Source organism: Podarcis gaigeae, assembly GCF_964106915.1.
Source record: "Podarcis gaigeae genome assembly, chromosome: 8".
Taxonomy (NCBI): Eukaryota; Metazoa; Chordata; class Lepidosauria; order Squamata; family Lacertidae; genus Podarcis; species Podarcis gaigeae.
Window position 1 is genome coordinate 32,538,931 of NC_139684.1, and position 17,498 is coordinate 32,556,428.

Here is a 17,498-nt window from a genome sequence, read left to right on the forward strand (position 1 = left end):
CCTTCTTGCTGTAGGAACATGGGGCGTTGCCTTACAATGAGTCAGACCACAGGCCCATCTAGCTCTGTGACTGGTAGGCATTCAGAAAGGAAACGTTCCCAGCCCTACCTGGAGCTGCCCAGAGACTGAATTTCTGCATGCAAGGTGCTTGCTCTGCCACTGAGCTACAGCTCCTCCCTATAAACTATACCAGATTCTTGGTCTACGCTTGCAGAAGATGCTAGAATGGAGTGTACCATTTCATGCTGCAGGGTGGAGTGTACCATTTCATGGGGGAGGCTGAGCATTTCTCAATGCTTCCTTGTGTTAAAAGAAAATCAGCACAGCGGGCTCAGCTAAGCCTTTCTTCCTGATGTACCAGTTTTCCATGTAGTGTGTGTGTGTGTGTGTGTGTGTGTGTGTGTGTGTGTATTCCTACCTGCAGTCTGTGGTACAGTCCATTCTACCACTTAATCCTACTTCAGGTGTTGACCCATCCTAAGGCTCAGCAGTAGCTCCCTAGTTAACTGGACTGCATCAAATCAAATGTGGTTAGTAAAATATATGCTTCTTTGAATTTCTCATGAGTTTCAAATAAAGGTATAACCTGCCCTCCAACACTGAATTTAAATAGATTTTTCCTTTAAGAAAAGCCTCAAAGCAAACTCATCAAAAGCCCTTCATAAAATCACTTAAGTTCTCTGTTTGGGATATTCAGAGAATAAATTCTAAAACTCAGGTTTGATGTGATCACAACTATGGCCAACATTTGGAAATATGCACTCTGCCCCCTCTCACACTTTCCCTCTATGGTGTGTCTATCCCCTTCTTTTCTCTGCTTGGTGCTAACCACAGTTTTGCAATACATAAGCACGAACTGCAAACCATCATTAACACGAAACAGTTTCCAATGTAACCTTGGCCTGAAAACCTACTTCAAACTCTGATTTACCAGGAAACCATAGGCTGTGCTTAATTCTGGAAAGGGGATAAGAGACGGGAAATTGCTAAAGAGATGGGAGTGGGGGGACACACTCTGAGCTTGGCTCTCAGTCTGCAAACTATGGTTTGCAGAGAGCCAGCATTAAATCTGCATGGACCTAAACAACCGTATTCCAGCCACTTACTGGATTCTCCCTGCCCCCTTATTAGCTCACCTAGGAAATATATCCAAATCACCCCAACATTCTTGTACTGTATTATAAGCACCCTCCCACACATTGCCAGAGCTTTCTCTTTGAGAGCGAGAAACACCACCAAACTATTTTGAATCCATTTTTGAGAATGATGGTAAGAGCATATAATTAAGTCACTTCTGTGTCATGAGGCCATTATATACATCAGTGTGGCCTTGGATGAATAAAAAGAGGCATGGCCCCTTTTAATTTTACTTTGCTACAGATCCTAGCAATTAAGAACAAGGCTTCCTGGACTAGGAGCACAGCCTCAAGCCAAAGGTTTGCAAAAAAAAAAAGCTCTTATCACTTAATCACAGTAATCAATCATCAAAATTAGATCCATGGTTACTAGTATTAAAAGCTGGAAGGGAAAGAATTAAAAGGTTTGCTTCAATTCATGATGTATCCTTAGCAACTAGCTTAAGATTTCTCTCTCTCGGTCTCTCTCCCTCTCCACCCCTTAACTTAATTGTTGAGATTTCTTGGTGAGTCACCTAATACGGCTCATGGAAGTGAATCTTGTGCACAATCTGAAATAAAGGGGGAATTTGTTTCAGTATACTGAATGTTCCTTGTAATGTTAAGAGAAAAGAAAATCTTTTTTAAAAGCTACGCTCCTGTATGTTCTTCTCCATCCCTTAGATGAGCAGCAGATGCACCGCTCTGCATTTTCTCCTTCATTCAAGGGAGGTTTGGCAAGGACACAGGGCAGAAGCTCTCTCACTTTGTTGCAGTTTAATCGGCTCTTTTGACTTCTTAGGGTTACTTGTTGACTTTAATGTTTTATTAATTGTGTAGCATTGTTTGCTATACATTTTTAAACTGTACATTAGATTGAGTGTCACCTGGAAGCCAAAGCTGGCTTATAAATGTTTGCACTCAATATTTATTTTATTACCAGGACATCCATACAGTTTGAAAAGAAAAACACATTGAAAAATGTGGTTTCTTTGAGGAAACATGATGTTTTATCAGTTATCAGTTCAATTTTTGCAGCTCTCTCTCAGACACAAAGATGACATGTGTTACCGTCAGGGACTGGGCAGAGGAGGAATGGTGGAGACCGCCTCCCCACCCTGACCCTTCCAGGGAGGAGGAAGAGGAAGGCAGTATAGATTTACAATAGTGGTTTGAGGGAGGTGACAGCTCAGAGCAGATGAGGGGAAAAGTTGGGAAATAATGGCGGCGGAGGAGGAGGAAACAGAACCGGAGCAGCAGCTGGCTGACACAGTGTCATTAGAAAGCATCCCAGACGCTCCATCTCCCAGAACCCAGCAAGCCTTGAAAGTAGGAGAGCAAAGAGCTCAAAGACAGAAGGCATGTGGCAGTGCCCACAGAAGTGACAAATGAGGATGTGGGAGAGACAGGGGGTGGAGATTCACTCGGGACAACATCATTATCCAAGAGGCTGGGTAGACTCTGTAAATATTGAAATGAAAAAGGACGGTAAGAAACTTTTCTTTTTCTTTATACTTTCCTCGGCAACCAGCCAGGAGTCACTAACAGCATCCTGACAGTTACATTATTATTATGTCTCCTCCTCCTAGTGAACTCAGGGGGTAAGTACCAACAGGACTGTAACCAAAACAGAGCACCTGAAAACCAGCATGCCCGAAGTTTGCAGCAGTACAACATATCTTCAGGAAAAGAACCACAAGAATTTGAGGAGGACATGGCTGGCTATGAAAAACCCCATTTGAAACTTCTGCTGCAACATTGCTGCAGATTCTACTCATGATTTATTCTAGATCGCTTGATCCTTTGAGAACCTACAAAGTTTGCAGGATCTGACTTAATGGTCTTCTTGAGTGTGTGGTGATTGGACCTAGCCATGCTTAGCAAACAGAACTAAGAACTTGTGACTAAGATACTGTGCACACTCCACTAGCTCTCTGCTTTTTCTTTTATTTTCTGACCTAACCCACATTCAGCATTGCACCAGGTGTTTTTGCTAGCCATGATTAGCTTGAGCCAGTTTGCAAACCAACTCCTCAAAATCATGGTGGAAAACATTGGTTTCAACCTTGCCATGTTAGTAGATTTGGCGATGTGAAATACAAACCGTAGTTCACTCCCAAAATAACACAACTTAAAGGGGGGGGGATTCACACACAACAAGGAGAAGAGATGTCATCAGGATACTCCCAGTCTTCTAACCATGGTTAGATAATTATGCAAAATTATATCTGCACCAGTATGGTGATGCCTGTGTCTGGAAGCAGGAAATGGCAGGGTGGAAAAGAATCATTTGTGGGCAGAGTAGCAGGCTATTACATTGGTATTTTGCCGCCAACGTCAAAATCGCCCATTTGGGGATTATCAACTTGGAGTCAACAAATAAGCCAGCTGGCTGCTGCTGAAAATTTAAGACCAAAATACAGGTCAGGCTGCTGCAAACAAGAATGAAGGGAAAGCTCAGCTGAGCAGAATAGCAATGTCTAACCTCACAGGACCATCTGTTTGATCTCAAGGCTGAGTATTTGACTCGTATGATGAGACAACCTCAACTAATTGTACCATTGCAGTTCTTTTATAGTAACACTTACTGGGCAAAGGATCTTGTTTCCCAAGTCCACTAATGTATCGGATGGATGCTGCCTTGCCATCTGCCAAACCACCAAATGGTTTTCTTCTTCCCGATACATCCCTCCCTCTTTTAAAAACAAAAAACTGCTACTGTGAACAAATTATGTCTTTTGTAACTAGTTCAGTAACTTCACAACATTTTTAATAGCAAGAGCAAGGAATTGTTTGAGTCCCTAGATAGTACTACACACATCAGAACTAAAGTGAATCCTTAGAATATATCAAAATGATGTTCCAAATGTGCCTCCAAAAGGTTCATACATATATTTAAAGGACACTTGGCGCTGAAAACTTTAAAAATTCAGAGATAACTCGCTTTCCTTGTGCATAAGCACTTGGGTTCTGGAAGACATGAAAATGATCTAATCAATTGTTAATCCAATCTAGGCCACCTGTATGAAGACCAGTTCCACGAGAACCACAATAACCTTGGTTTTATATTGCAGCTGTTAACTACTGTCAATATATTTCCTCTCCAAAATGGCATGCTAAGTGTTTCATGTTAAGAGTCTCCCCTGCCAATTATCAGCTCAGATTTTACAAGAATTTATAAATATTTATAACCACCTTTGGCAGTTCATTTGCCATTGGGGAAAATCTGATTTTATTTTTAAACAACCAGTTTTTTCTTTTCTTTTTTTGAAAGAAGCATATATCCTTACAGTTCTTTACTCCAGTAGAAGAAGCGTGGGTAAATGTATTAAAATTCAAGTTCTAATCAATTAATTTATAGGCCGTAACAATATATTAAACTGTTTAAACATAAAGGGGGAAGAAGAACCATGGCAGAATGCTGGAACAGAGGAGACTCCTCCTGTTTGAACGCCTGCCAGTTTGAACCAGATGTGCGCTGTCTCAATCTGGGGGAATAAAAACATTTGCCAGCATACATTAAATGGGTATTTCTCAGGCATTACTCATATAATTATTTCTTTTGCTTCACTGCCTCGTTCTTTCTTTTCTTTTTAAAGCTGTTTTGTTTTCCATCCCACCCACCCCCGCCCCGCAAACACACCAAGGAACACATCTTCATTCTATACCCTTCCTGTTATCTTTCTTCTGCTCTTCCTGCATTTGAAAATGGGCTGACATCTCAGCGAAATTATCTTCAATTAAGCAGCTGTGTACAATTACTCCTTAAAAGTCAGGACGATTTGTCTCCTTGAAAAATCACTTGCTTTCTTAAAAGCTTTTAACTGGAACTGAAAGTGGGGCATTCATTAATAAGCGGTTCTTAACTGAACCTTGAAATGGTCCAGAATTAAGGGGGGAAATGCCCCTTGTTTCACCGTCACATGCTGTGGAAACGCTTCTTTATTTTAGGAAGTATGTCTTCCCCCTCAATGACAGCAATCAGCAACTGCTTTCATCACTTGCTTTCGAAACAGAAAAGGGATGGTATTATAGATGCAACACTAACGCACGCATCACACAGTGTATTTGAGAAGCCCTCAGTTGTGAGACACAGTTATAAATGTTATGCACATTCACACATCTAGGCTCTGGCATGAAAGGTTGCTCATCAAAGGCTGCTAATCAAAGCCCAACATCTTTGCATCACAAACCATGTTTTTGGCCTTTGGACAGGATGCACAAGCTCATTTTGCTCCTGTTTCAGAAGCATAAGCCTGCAGTTGGGCAGTGTGCGAGAGCTGAACTGCATTTTGGGGAACATGTTCCACACATTTTTATTTTGTAGCATTAAGAACATACATCCACTAGGAGCACATGCCAAACATCAGTCACATGTCGTCCATATCGCACCACCTGTATGTAGCCACTATAGGTCACTGTGTCTTCCCTAGCCCTTTGCCTAAATGGTAAGGGACCATCCTTCATCCAGTAAGATGGCAACCCTCTTACTAGATTTCTCCCCTCCTGTGGTTTACAGTAACTGGAATTACTGGCTCTGACCCTAGAGGCAAAGCATAGTCATTGTGGCTTGCCAAGGTGGGGGCCTGGGTGGGAAAAGAGTGTGTGTGTGTCATCTTATGAGCGCACCTAAGTATCTTCTTTGGATCACTCCTTACTACTCTTCTCCAAAGGTTTTCTACAGCACCTAAGACCCAGAATCTGTGTGACTGCTGATAACAGATGTATTATGAATTCTTCCTACAAAGCTTTACTTAATCAGAGCCTTGGCATGTAGAAATTTTAATACTACTATGAAAATCACCTTTTGACACTGTCAGCAAGATTTTCTTTGCATTTTATACAGCAATTCCATACATCAGGCTGAAAACGGTTCTTCGGATTCGGTTTTCATTTTCTAAAATGCTTTAGGTGACCATTAGCTCCAAACACTTTTTTTAAAAAAGGAAAAGGAAAAGGAACTCAAAAAACTGAAAAGGACTCACTTGAAGCATATCTAGAGTTATGAACAAGAGCTTATGTTTATACTTCGAATAGGTCAAGAAGTTCCACTGCTGAGCAATTTCTTATCTAGCATTCTGTGCTTGCTGAAGTAAATCGTGGCCGAGGCAGCAAGGTAAATATAATATGCTTTATAGATGTATGGCACGAAGTCAAGAATTTGTAACAGAAGGACATTATTCTCAGTCCCATTGTAAAAGAACATTATGCTTGGTCTTTTGTATTTCACCTACAGAATATGGTTCCTTTCTGAGAAGATGCTGTAACCTGCACTTGGAGCTATGCAGTATGAATGCTTTGATTTATGTAATTGGTAGATTAATCAACTTAGATTAAGGAGTAAAGGGCTAAGTCAGCTATGAAGGCAGATGGTTCCCTCCTACTCATGCGAAACCTGATGGAAAAGAAACAAGCCCCTTCCGCTTTGCAACCAAAGCTAGTAGGTATTTTTCACTTCAAAACAAAACCCACAAGGATCAAGGATTTAAAACCACAAACAACTTAAGCCGGAAATGTTCAAGTGCAATCTTTCTCCATGAAGGTTTTAAACTTGAATCTTCTGTAGCACTGATCAGATTTGAGCTTCTTCATTTTTAGAGGCATTTTGACTAATACAGTGCGCAAGAAGGAACAGGAGAAAAACGGCCAATTTTGGTTTCCGGGAGAGATATTTTTCCAAAGGGTGTTTGGCCGTATCTGGAATTCCTCGAAGATTAACACATTAATAAATAGTTGTTTGAACCCCTTCCTCCCACAACACAATTTTTCATATTAGTGCCATTTTATGATGCATGGGTGAAAGTAATACAAATAACTACTACAACATAGAACAGATTCCACTACCAATTTCCCTCCAATTTCTGTATAAGAGATCCTCCAACACATTATTAGAAATAATGAGATGACATTTACTTATACGAAGTCTAACTGAGACTGACCCTTTCCTTACATAGTAACAGGTCATAGCTAAGAGCTGAGCACAGATAAATTAAATCACTTTCAATAGCAGCCTTCTAATCAGCAAGACATATTCCTTCCAATAACTACTTACAAAGACAACAAGGAGAGTCAAGAAAGTCCACCAATTTATTGCGGGGTGTGTGTGTCTGCTGAAACAGCTTCAGTGAATTAAAAGCTGGCTGAATGAATCAACAATTAGAACAGCAAAAGACATCATACTTGCTGCTGCAAAGCGGCTGCCCCTGTTATTAGTGTAGTACAGTGAGCCTTGAAAAATTAACATTCAAAGAAAATTCTACCTACCGTATTTTTCGCCCTATAGGATGCACAGTCCCATAAGGTGCACCTAGTTTTTTGGGGGGGAAATAAAGGGGGAAAAATTATTTGCCCCCCCCCCAGGCATAGGGCTGGGGTGGGGGAAGCCCGGGCTTCCCCCGACCCCAGCCCCCAGAACAGGCAACTCCCCGCAAGCAGCGGGAGCCCAGCGCAGGGCTCCCGCGCCTTGCGGAGAGCTGCGCAAAGCCTGTAGAGTGAGGGGGGTCGGTGCGCACTAACGCCTCTCGCTCTCCAGGCTTCAGCGAAAGCCTGCATTCGCCCCATAGGATGCACACACATTTCCCCTTCATTTTTGGAGGGGAAAAAGTGTGTCCTATGGGGCGAAAAATACGGTATTTTGTAGGCACTGGGCCTTCCTGGATTCTGTAACGCTGCCTTTGCAACATAAAAATTCACAATCCTGAAACACTGTAGAACGGGTTTGGGGATTTAGGATTACAGAGGGCGGCAAGGATTAAATCATGCAAGTTGGGGGGGGGCGTTAAAAGGCTGGGAGGGGGAACAACTGAGGCATGGGGTATGTGTGCAATTGCTTCCTTGCAGAAACCACACCTCTGGAGTAGCAACTCTGGTATGGGAGAATGATGGCAGATATAGCTGGAAGTGCTGGCAAAATCCATCCTCACCTAAACGGACGACTTTTCCTACTTTGCCCGAGCTCCCAAATATATTAAGTTTCACCAGTAGCACAAGAAGAGGATGCCTACCTGTTCTGTTCAATTATGAAATACAGGAAAGAGAGCATAAGAAGCTGGGAAGTCCACTGGGCCAACACTGTTTCTCTTGAATTATTGTGTTACAGTAATCTCATAATATATATCTAATAACATGCTAAATCCTGGGTATCACGAAAGGACTGATTTCTCCCATATGAACCTGTCTGCCTGTTAAGGTCTGTCTCAGATTGCCTACTCCAGGGGCCCACAGCTCAGATCTTCACTGCTCCTAGAGGTGACCAGGCCCCATGGCAATATGAAACACTCAGTTAGCACTATAGTTTTGAAAATGGTAAAACACCACAACCACGGCAGGGAAGCTTCTTCCCCACGATGCAGCCCTACCATTTGAGGAACCTTTCATTAACACCTTGATTTTTTTCTCCTTGCTGGCTTGAAGCTTCCAGCAGGGCAAGCCAGAAATTCTCCTTACTCCCAATTTTAAGAAGAGAGAGAGAGAGGGAAAAAAAACAGTTTAAGTAGTAGGGCTATTTTCCCTGCAGTGAAGTTACTTCAGTCCAACCCATTATGAGCGTACAGGATATATCACATTTACTGGCTCCTGGGTGCTATATTTGAGCTAGCTCAGAAAAACTGTTTTTTTGTTTTGGTTTGTTTTTAAAACATTCTAGAAAAACTGCACTGATATAAACTAATGGATCTGACTTAAAAAACACACGAATAATGTTTTGAGCTTATTCATAATATATCTGTTGGTCTCATTCTCAACTCCAGAATTTATGCTGTCCTTTATTAATTTTTAAATAAAAGTATTTATATATTGCTGTCTCACAAAATATCTGGGTAGTGCACAGCAACATGGAAACATAAAAAAATCCATTAAAAGCAGTACAGTTTGCTTATTAATCAACTGCATTTATATTTTGCTTTCTTCTGCAAGGAGGCAACCATGTTTAGGGAAGTTTTTAATGTTTGATGTTTTATCGTGCTTTTAATATTCTGTTGGGAACCGCCCAGAGTAGCTGGGGAAACCCAGTCAGATGGGTGGGGTATAAATAATAAATAATACTAATAGTAATTTGTTGTTGTTGTTGTTGAGTACATGGTTCTCCAACTCCTCATTTAATCCCTACAATAACCCTGTGAGGGAGGTTAGGCTCAGGGGCAGGGACTGGCACGAGGTCAGTGGGTATTTGAACCCTGGTCTCTCAGGTCCTAGTCTGACACTAACTACTACAGCACACTGGATTTCACTGGCATTAGCAGTGCTCCCAACACTGTTTGAATCCATGTTAGTTATCAGCTCCTATGTGGACACTATACCACTAGCTGGGAATCAATAATCAATTGTTCCTTAGATTAGGGAAAATTGGAAGACTGCTACTAATGACCCAGCAGTAACAATGTGGTTGGCATCTGGCTAAGAGATACCTAGCAGACCTGCTGAAATCAACAGACCAGCTTGTCCACCTTTGGCCTTAGTCAGATACCACCTTGCAATTAGATACTCAGTACAGTATTTAGAAATTAAAAATATTAACTTGCTGAATTATAGAAATATACAGATGGAAGGGACCCTGAGGGTCATCTAGTCCAATCCCTTGCAATGCAGGAATCTCAACTAAAGCATCAATGGCAGATGGTCATACAACCTCTGCTTAAAAGCCTCCAAATTAAGGAGAGTCCACCACCTTCCAAGGGAGTTCACTACACTGTCAAAACAGAAAGTTCTTCCTGGTGTTTACTCAAAATTTTCTTTAATCTATTTGCTTTGGGTCTTACCCTCTGGAGCAGGAGAAAACAAGCTTGTCCCATCTTCCATGTGACAGCACTTTAGATATCTGAAGGCAGCTATCAAATAGATTCCTTGATGAGCATCAAATAAATGCTTCCTCGGATTTGATACCTTTACTCTCAGTCTATCCTTGAGCCTTTGCAACACCGTTTGCTCCTTCTAGAATTTGGATTAGGTCATCCATTACCAGGAACCAAAAATGACTATCAGAAATACCTCCACTTAGCCCTAATATATTGTACCACTTTTGAGGGTTTTAATTATAAGCTGCTTGGAAGATGATATTGGCTGAAAACACAGGGCACAAATAAAATAAATTTAAAAATTAACTTAAGAAAGTGAATTGGTTCCTTGGAGGTTGCCCATATTAAAGCATCTCCTTCTGTCATTGTTTTTTAATGCTCAGCGCAGAAACTGTTAGCTGTTAGACGTCACTAAAACCTTAAAGTGACTGAACAAGAGTCTTTGCTCAAAACACACACATTTTAAATTCCCCCTTTATTATGGATTACATTTCATGTCTGCTGCTGTAATCTGCATTTATACAGCTCTTAAAATGGGGATTTTAAAGGATTTCCAAAGTATTAACAAGGTCTTTGAGGATTCCCCACCCCGCTCCAAACTAAACAGCAGTGTGATGTTAGAGTGCTAGTTTGGCTGGCCACTGAAATATGACAAAAGCTGTTTGGGGGGAAAAAGAAGATTTTGTCTTGATGAGCTATGAAGCCCTGGATTATTGGGAGGGATTGAAAAAGCAGATGGGCGATATATGTGCAGGAACTGCACCCTGCTACTTGAACTGTGTGTACTTGATTTAAATAGCTAAAGGGAATATGCTTGTGCTCAGCATCAAGTTACAGTGTGCTTTTGGGGCATAGATAGTCAAGATGTTAAGCTGAATCCATCAAGCTCTGCAGATTCTTGGGATATGGCTATTTGAAAAGACTCATCATACCATAATAATTAGGTGATTAGAAAGGCTCTGCAAGGGACTAATGCTTTTGCATATGATCTCAAGGAAGTTTGTACATGCCCTGCACCCCAAGCCTGCACTCAAGCAATATTACAGATCTGGGGCTACGCAATGATATAAATACAATCATAGAATCAACACAGAATCACAGAATAGGAAGTAACCATGTGGGTCATCTGGTCCAGGTCCCCTGCAAGGCAGGGATCTTTCACCCAACATATATTATGTTGTTTTAAAGTGTTGAATCCCAACTTGGGGAAAAAGCAGGATGTAAATACAATAATAAATAAATAAAACACAGGTTCATTCAGCTCAGAGGTACTGGTAAACTGTTGCGCTTCTGCATATGCACTCTCGCGGAGGAATGGAAGTGCCCTGTTATGGCCTGGTTTCGATATTATGTTAAAACTTTTTAAAAACCAACCGACCGACCAACCAACCATGGTTTAAAGGTGACAGACCAGTGCACTGGTGGCATATGCTGCTCATAAGTCCCTGCCTCGCTCTTCCTCTTGCCACACGAGGAAAGAATCAAACCAGGGGCTTATGTTATGGTCCATATGAACCGGTGGATGTGGTTTACATCTCTTCAAACAAGCCATGAATGGAAGCCAAGCTTTGTTCTTGGCTTACTGCTTGCTGTTTGCTTGGAGGGAAACAAACTGTGAATGCCGGTTTGCATCTAATGCAATGCCAGCCTCTGGTCTGTTTCCTGCTTGGGAACAAAGCGGGCAGTAAAGAGCAGCACACACCAGCATGATGCCTGTGCCCAATAAACCATACATTATTCTTAAACATTGGTTTAACATGATGTCTTTACTTGAAAGAATCCTGGGAGCTCCTAGGAGAACTGGTGGACTGCAATCTACTGCCTGCCCACCCGATTCAGGAATCAGTCTAACCTTCCCTTATCCCTTATTCTTGTTAAAAATCAACTTTGTATTTTAATCGTATTTTTTGATTCTGTACAAGAGCAATGTAAATTTATACACTGCTATCAGCTCTCCTACTTTAAACCTTTGTCTTAAGCTAGCTTTCAAGAACAGGGTTAAGATCACCAACTCTGATTTAAACACCTGGCGATAAATGAAATATGTACCCTGCAAATATTTTGCAGGCATTCATAGAAATGTTCCCATTTCCAACATGCATCCTTGGTATTGCACAGCAGCTCCAGGCAATGCATTACCACAACGTAATTCATCCAGACGTTTGCACATGACAATGTAAAGGGGCAGAGGTAGGAAGCAGTTGAGGGTCATGACAGTGGCGGTCTTCCAGTGGTGGGAGAGCTGGTGACTGAGCAAAAGCGTGTATGACAGCTACCAGAAAATGCATCTGCAGTGTATCCATCAAAATAAAATGGGTCAACAACTGCTTGAGGGAAGAGAAGCTGCCTCAGGCAAAAATGGAACTGACAATGCACAGTCGCAACCACGGCCATGAACCAAGATCCTCCAGGGTATAAAGACTGCCTCCATTTGCCAGCCATTATGTCAAAATAAAAGGAGACAATGCCCTAGAAGCAGAACCAAAATTCTTCCTATCTAGCCGGCCAAGAGGAAGGGTTGGAAGGGGGAGGGGAGGAATAGCATCTTTGAAAAATCAGCAGAAATGTCTTTAGAGAAGCTTCAGCTGGTGTGAATTATTATTGAAGGGACTTGATGCTGATGAAGGGACTGAGATGTTGACGCTTGCTTTAACAGGAAAATGGCATCTCTGGGTATGCACGCACGGTTGGAGCCTGTTGGCTATGCCTCTCGTCAGGCAGCGAGTGATGAATCTGCTGTTATGTCACAAAGTGGCTGGGCATCAGAACATAAGAAGAGCCTACTGGATTAGCCCCAGCATCCTGTTCTCACAGTGGGTCTATAAGAAGGCCATAAGCGGGAGCTGAGTGCAACAGCACTCTTTCCTCCTCTGGACTCCAGCAATGGCTTGTGCATGACCAGTTGCCTTTCCAACTTTAGCTCCCATTCAACAGCAGAGCTGTTCATGACCTATCACAGACTGCCTTTGAAAGTCCTGTTGCAAACGTGAAGGAGGGAATCAGCACATGTCAGGGAAGGAGGGATTGGTGGGAAGAGAGCATGTGAGCCCACAGCATGTTCCTAATCATAGAACCATAGAATTGTGGAGGAGGAACGGACTGCAAGAGTCATCTAGTCGAACCCCCAGCAATACAGGCATCCTGCCCATACGATTCCCTCGGTGGGCTCAAGGATGAAGTTCTCCTGCCTCCTTCAAATGAGTGGGAGGATGACAATCCCACATACTGGTGTCCTGGTGTCCACTTGAGTGTAGTGATCAGATGGAGGCCTCAGAATGCAACATTTGAGGACATCTGGAGGACAGTACTTTAGGGAAGGCTGCTCCAAGTCAGCGTAGAAATTTAGGAATTACACATCTTTAAGTACAATTTCTGAAGACTTCTGCTACAGAAATATTTACAGAATCTACACAACAGCTTTCAAACAAACAAAACTACACAATAAAAACAGTTCAATGAAACAAAGTTAAAATACCAATCACAACAAAATAACATTAAAATATCAGTCATGGTAAACAGGAATGATGGGTCAAGAAAATGCCTGGGTAGGTAAGTTTTCAACTGCTGGCAGGAATAACCACAGCTGGAGCTTGCTTGATCTCCATGGGGAGATCATTCCCAAGGAGCCATGATGAGTATGTGCTTTCCAGACAATTGGAACTTAATAAGGGGGGGGGGGGGAGAGCTCCCCCTGCTCCTTCCACACATTTTTCCAATGGGAAAGGGTGAAACAGGCAGCATTTCTTCACAATGCACTCTTCTTCCTAGATGGCATTTGTAACATCCTGCTAAGCAGCAGAAAAGAATAAAAGGGCTGCTTGATGCAGATAAATAGATCCATTCTCATACCATTCAGGCACTTCTTTTTTAGAAGAAGCGATTCAGCTTCTCCATGGGCCTACGGTATTTGAAGGTGAGAATAATTTCATGCACCATTATGCCAAGTAGAAGAAACACTTGAAAACACTATTTACTGAATATACTGTACCTTCCTGATGTATTCTTCAGTATGGCAAGTGCGTCTGGATAGCCATCCATGTTATAATCTCCAATGTGAAGGGTGATTGGGAAGGGAAAGTTGGTTTGAGCGGAATCATACGGAACAAAGCCCCAGAGGGTGCCTTTGTATGTGAAGTTTTGCAACACTGGAAACCACTGAGAACCAGAAAACAACAACACAAATTGTCAGGATTTATTGAACACATATTGCTTTATTTTCCTTAGATTAAACCCCACCTTTCTTCCATCATGGAACCCTAGACTGCATACATGAGATTCCTGGGTGGTCACCCATCAAGGCACTGACCTGACCCACACATACATTGTACTGGTGGCAGTGTAGCTTCTGATGTGACAGTAAGGATTTTTCACAAGCCCTCCAATTGTGCAGGGGAGAATGCTGTCTGCCCAGCTTCTATGTGGGTAGATTGTCAGAAGTGGCTACTGAGAGGGAGACTCTGAAGAAATTTCGTAGTGCTTAGAGTCAGAAGGGTATGTGTGTAGGTGGGGGAGGAAAGGCAGGAGTATTAGAGAGACTGACCAAGAGGCGGGGGGGCCTAAGGAAATTGGGCAAAGTAGGCTGTGTGCTGTAAAACAGTGGCTGGAGGAGCCAGTAGATGGCAGAAAAAATGAGCGGATGAAGAAAGGAGCCAAGTATTTAGCTGCAGGCATCTGGTAGATAGTGTTCCTTTTCTTAAAAGGGAGAGATGGTTAATCTCTTTTTAAAGAACACCTCTCTCCTGAAATTATCTTATATGGATTACAACTAACCAATAACTTGATTATAAAATCAGTACATAAGCCAAATACTAATGACTGCACATACTTTTTCAGAGCAGAGATTAAATCACTGCAATATCTGATTCAGAAGGAAGGGAGAGAAAGGCCTTGGTGAACAGGAATCTCCTTAACCAACCAGGTGCATATGGAGAGCCCATTGAAGACTTCCACCCTGGTGACCCCAAGGCTGCTCAATCTCTCTCTCTCTCCCCCTCTGATTTTCTGTTCTGGAGTGCTCTAAATCCTATAGGACTGTTCCATCCATGAAACTGAGCTGCATATTAAAGAATTAAAAAGCAACAGGAATAAGACAGTATCTCTCTGTTTCTGACACACATATACACCATTCCTGCTATTCCTGGCTTTTGTAAACTTTGTGCGTTATGCATCTGGGTGTTTTAGTGGGCTGCCAGGTTTTTGAAAAGTCTATGGCAAGATGCGAAAGAGAGACAGTTGTCTTTGGGGAACTGTGCAAAACAAAGCAATGATAGATTCGTTAACGCTGGTTTTTGCTCAACAGAAAACAGTCAAACGCTCTTGTTGCCTGAGACAAATCATTTGTACAATCCCTCCCACTGGTTTAAGACAGAACAATCAAGTTCAAATAGCAGTTTTACTTCACTCAGAAGAAGAATTTACACTACAAAAAACCCATTACTAGAAACAAAAGAGAATCAGAAATGGGGAGATCATTCATACACCATTCCTAAATATCTTCTAGATGGAGCAATAAACACTAAAAATAGGGGTTCAGTTGTATCCACTACAATACTAAAGGCATAAAGGAGCTGCTTGATAGAAATCTACTGGGTTTTCACTCCCCCCCCACCCCATTCCTCAGGAAGATTAGTTTGTAAACAGAAGCCTCAAATACAGCTTGTGCTGATACTTGGAATACAAATAAGATTCCAACAATGGCTGAACAGAATGAGGATTTCTCAGGCTTTCAAAGAGAATGTCGTGATCTGGAGATACATGAGCTTTACTGTTCTGGGTATATACAGCTGTTGGAAGTGTTTCGGCAACAACCCTGCTTAAGTAGGGTTGTAACATTTTGTCGATTACCCAGGTTGATTGATTAACACAATTTTGAGTGATTCAAGAAGGTGCCCCTATTAATTTCCATAGATGCCCAGGGCAGCCTTGTTCCACTGCTGAACTGCTCTTGCGGTTAGAAATGTGTTCCGAAAGTTGCCTCTCCTGAGCTTGAAGCCATTGCCTCTTTCTAGTCTATGGGAGACAATCTGAATTATAAAGTTGTCACATGTGACAAGGAGTGCTTGGGTGTTCGCCTGTAGTAAAGTACACAAGGGGTTAAAGGGAGAAACAAGCCTGTAAACATTTAGGGCAGGTATCTTCAGCCTTCTCAGCAGCAAAGCTTTTAACCCAAACATGCATTTATTAATCTTTTATCATATATTTGCTCCTGTTGTGACCCACCTTGGATCTAGCCATGACCCACTTGTGGGTTTCGACCGTCCGGCTAAAGAACTAATGAATGATTTAGGGAGCTGGCTCACATCTCTCTAATGAGCATCTGACACATCTCCAAATATACAGATGTTAATGTAAAAAGTTTGAGGGGCTTAATTAAGCTTATGTCAAAGACTATCAGACTATCCAGGGGTTAGAATCTAAGGAAGCGTAGTGTGTATTCTAAGCATCAGTGATTAGCTTAGCATGTAAAAGCTAATTAGGTTAGGCACATTTCCTGGGTTGTGCATTGGACATGGTAATCCTAGCCAAATCAGCAAGTGTTAATTGAAGTCAGGCAAACTTCTTTGTGAGGTGACTGTCTGGGGGGGATAAAGAGTTCAAAGCATAAAAAGAAAAAGGTGTTAGAATGCAAATTAATGGAGACCTTCCTCCCTCTGTCAATAAACAGGGCTTAGTTTAGGGAGGGTGGAGTGCCATAATCAGGTAGCAGAGAGAAGCAATTAAGCTGGGCTGTGCCCTGCAGAACAAGAGAGGCTGCAGAGAAAGAATGTTGATGCTGTTACTATGGAGGAAGTTGGCATGTTTGGGGCTGCTGCTGCTGTGAGCCCCTCCACTGAAGGCTTCAGGTTGTATATAGGTGTAAAGAAACCTATAGACACCACAGTCTCCACCAGGCATAGGCAAACTCCAGCCCTCCAGATGTATGGGACTACAATTCTCATCATCCCTGACCACTGGTCCTGTTAGTTAGGGATGATGGGAACTGTAGTCCCAAACATACGGAGGGCCGGAGTTTGCCTGGTCTCCACTGTGTCTCATTTTCCAAAGAAAACACAAATCCTAGGTGAGTGCATGGAAAACCTCCAAGTCTCACACGCCGCTCAGCGGAGATCGGGGTGGAATGCAACAATAACAGCAATAATAAAGCATTAGTTGTAATTTGTATCCCATCTTTTTCTCCAAGGAGCTCTAGGTGGTGTATGTGGCTCTCTTCCTCCTCACTGAATGTCCACAACAACCCTGTGAAATAGGTTAGGATGCACATTCCTCATTTGCACATTTATGGTTTTATTTCTTATTATTCATGTATTTCAAAAAATTCATACACTGCCTGACTGCCCAAAACCTCAAAGTGGTTTACAAAGAACATAAAACAATAAAATGATCATTAAGAAAAACAACGGAAGATGCACAAATGTTAAAATAACAATAGACTAAAAACAAATTAAAACTCACACCAACTTTCTACTGCAGCATATGTGGCTGCTGCTGACATCTGGCATGGCCCTAATTGTTGTCCCTTTGGGGCTAGATTTGGATCTTTGTCATTTCATCTGATGTACAAAATATAAACACGGTTTAATTTAATCTGCGC

The 17,498-nt window shown here is 42.0% G+C and overlaps 1 protein-coding gene across 2 annotated transcripts in view; it reads right to left on the reverse strand.

The window, feature by feature from the left end:
* The window catches only part of ITFG1 (integrin alpha FG-GAP repeat containing 1), a 114,894-nt gene that overhangs the window by 50,614 nt on the left and 46,782 nt on the right, over window positions 1–17,498 (reverse strand). For both annotated transcript variants that reach the window (XR_014567093.1, XM_083750510.1), the window contains exon 10: window positions 13,896–14,062. Coding sequence is in view for 1 of the 2 variants with exons in the window: in XM_083750510.1 (XP_083606636.1) it covers window positions 13,896–14,062 (167 nt within the window). In the remaining variant the exon portion in view is untranslated. The remainder of the gene's footprint in view (window positions 1–13,895; window positions 14,063–17,498) is intronic.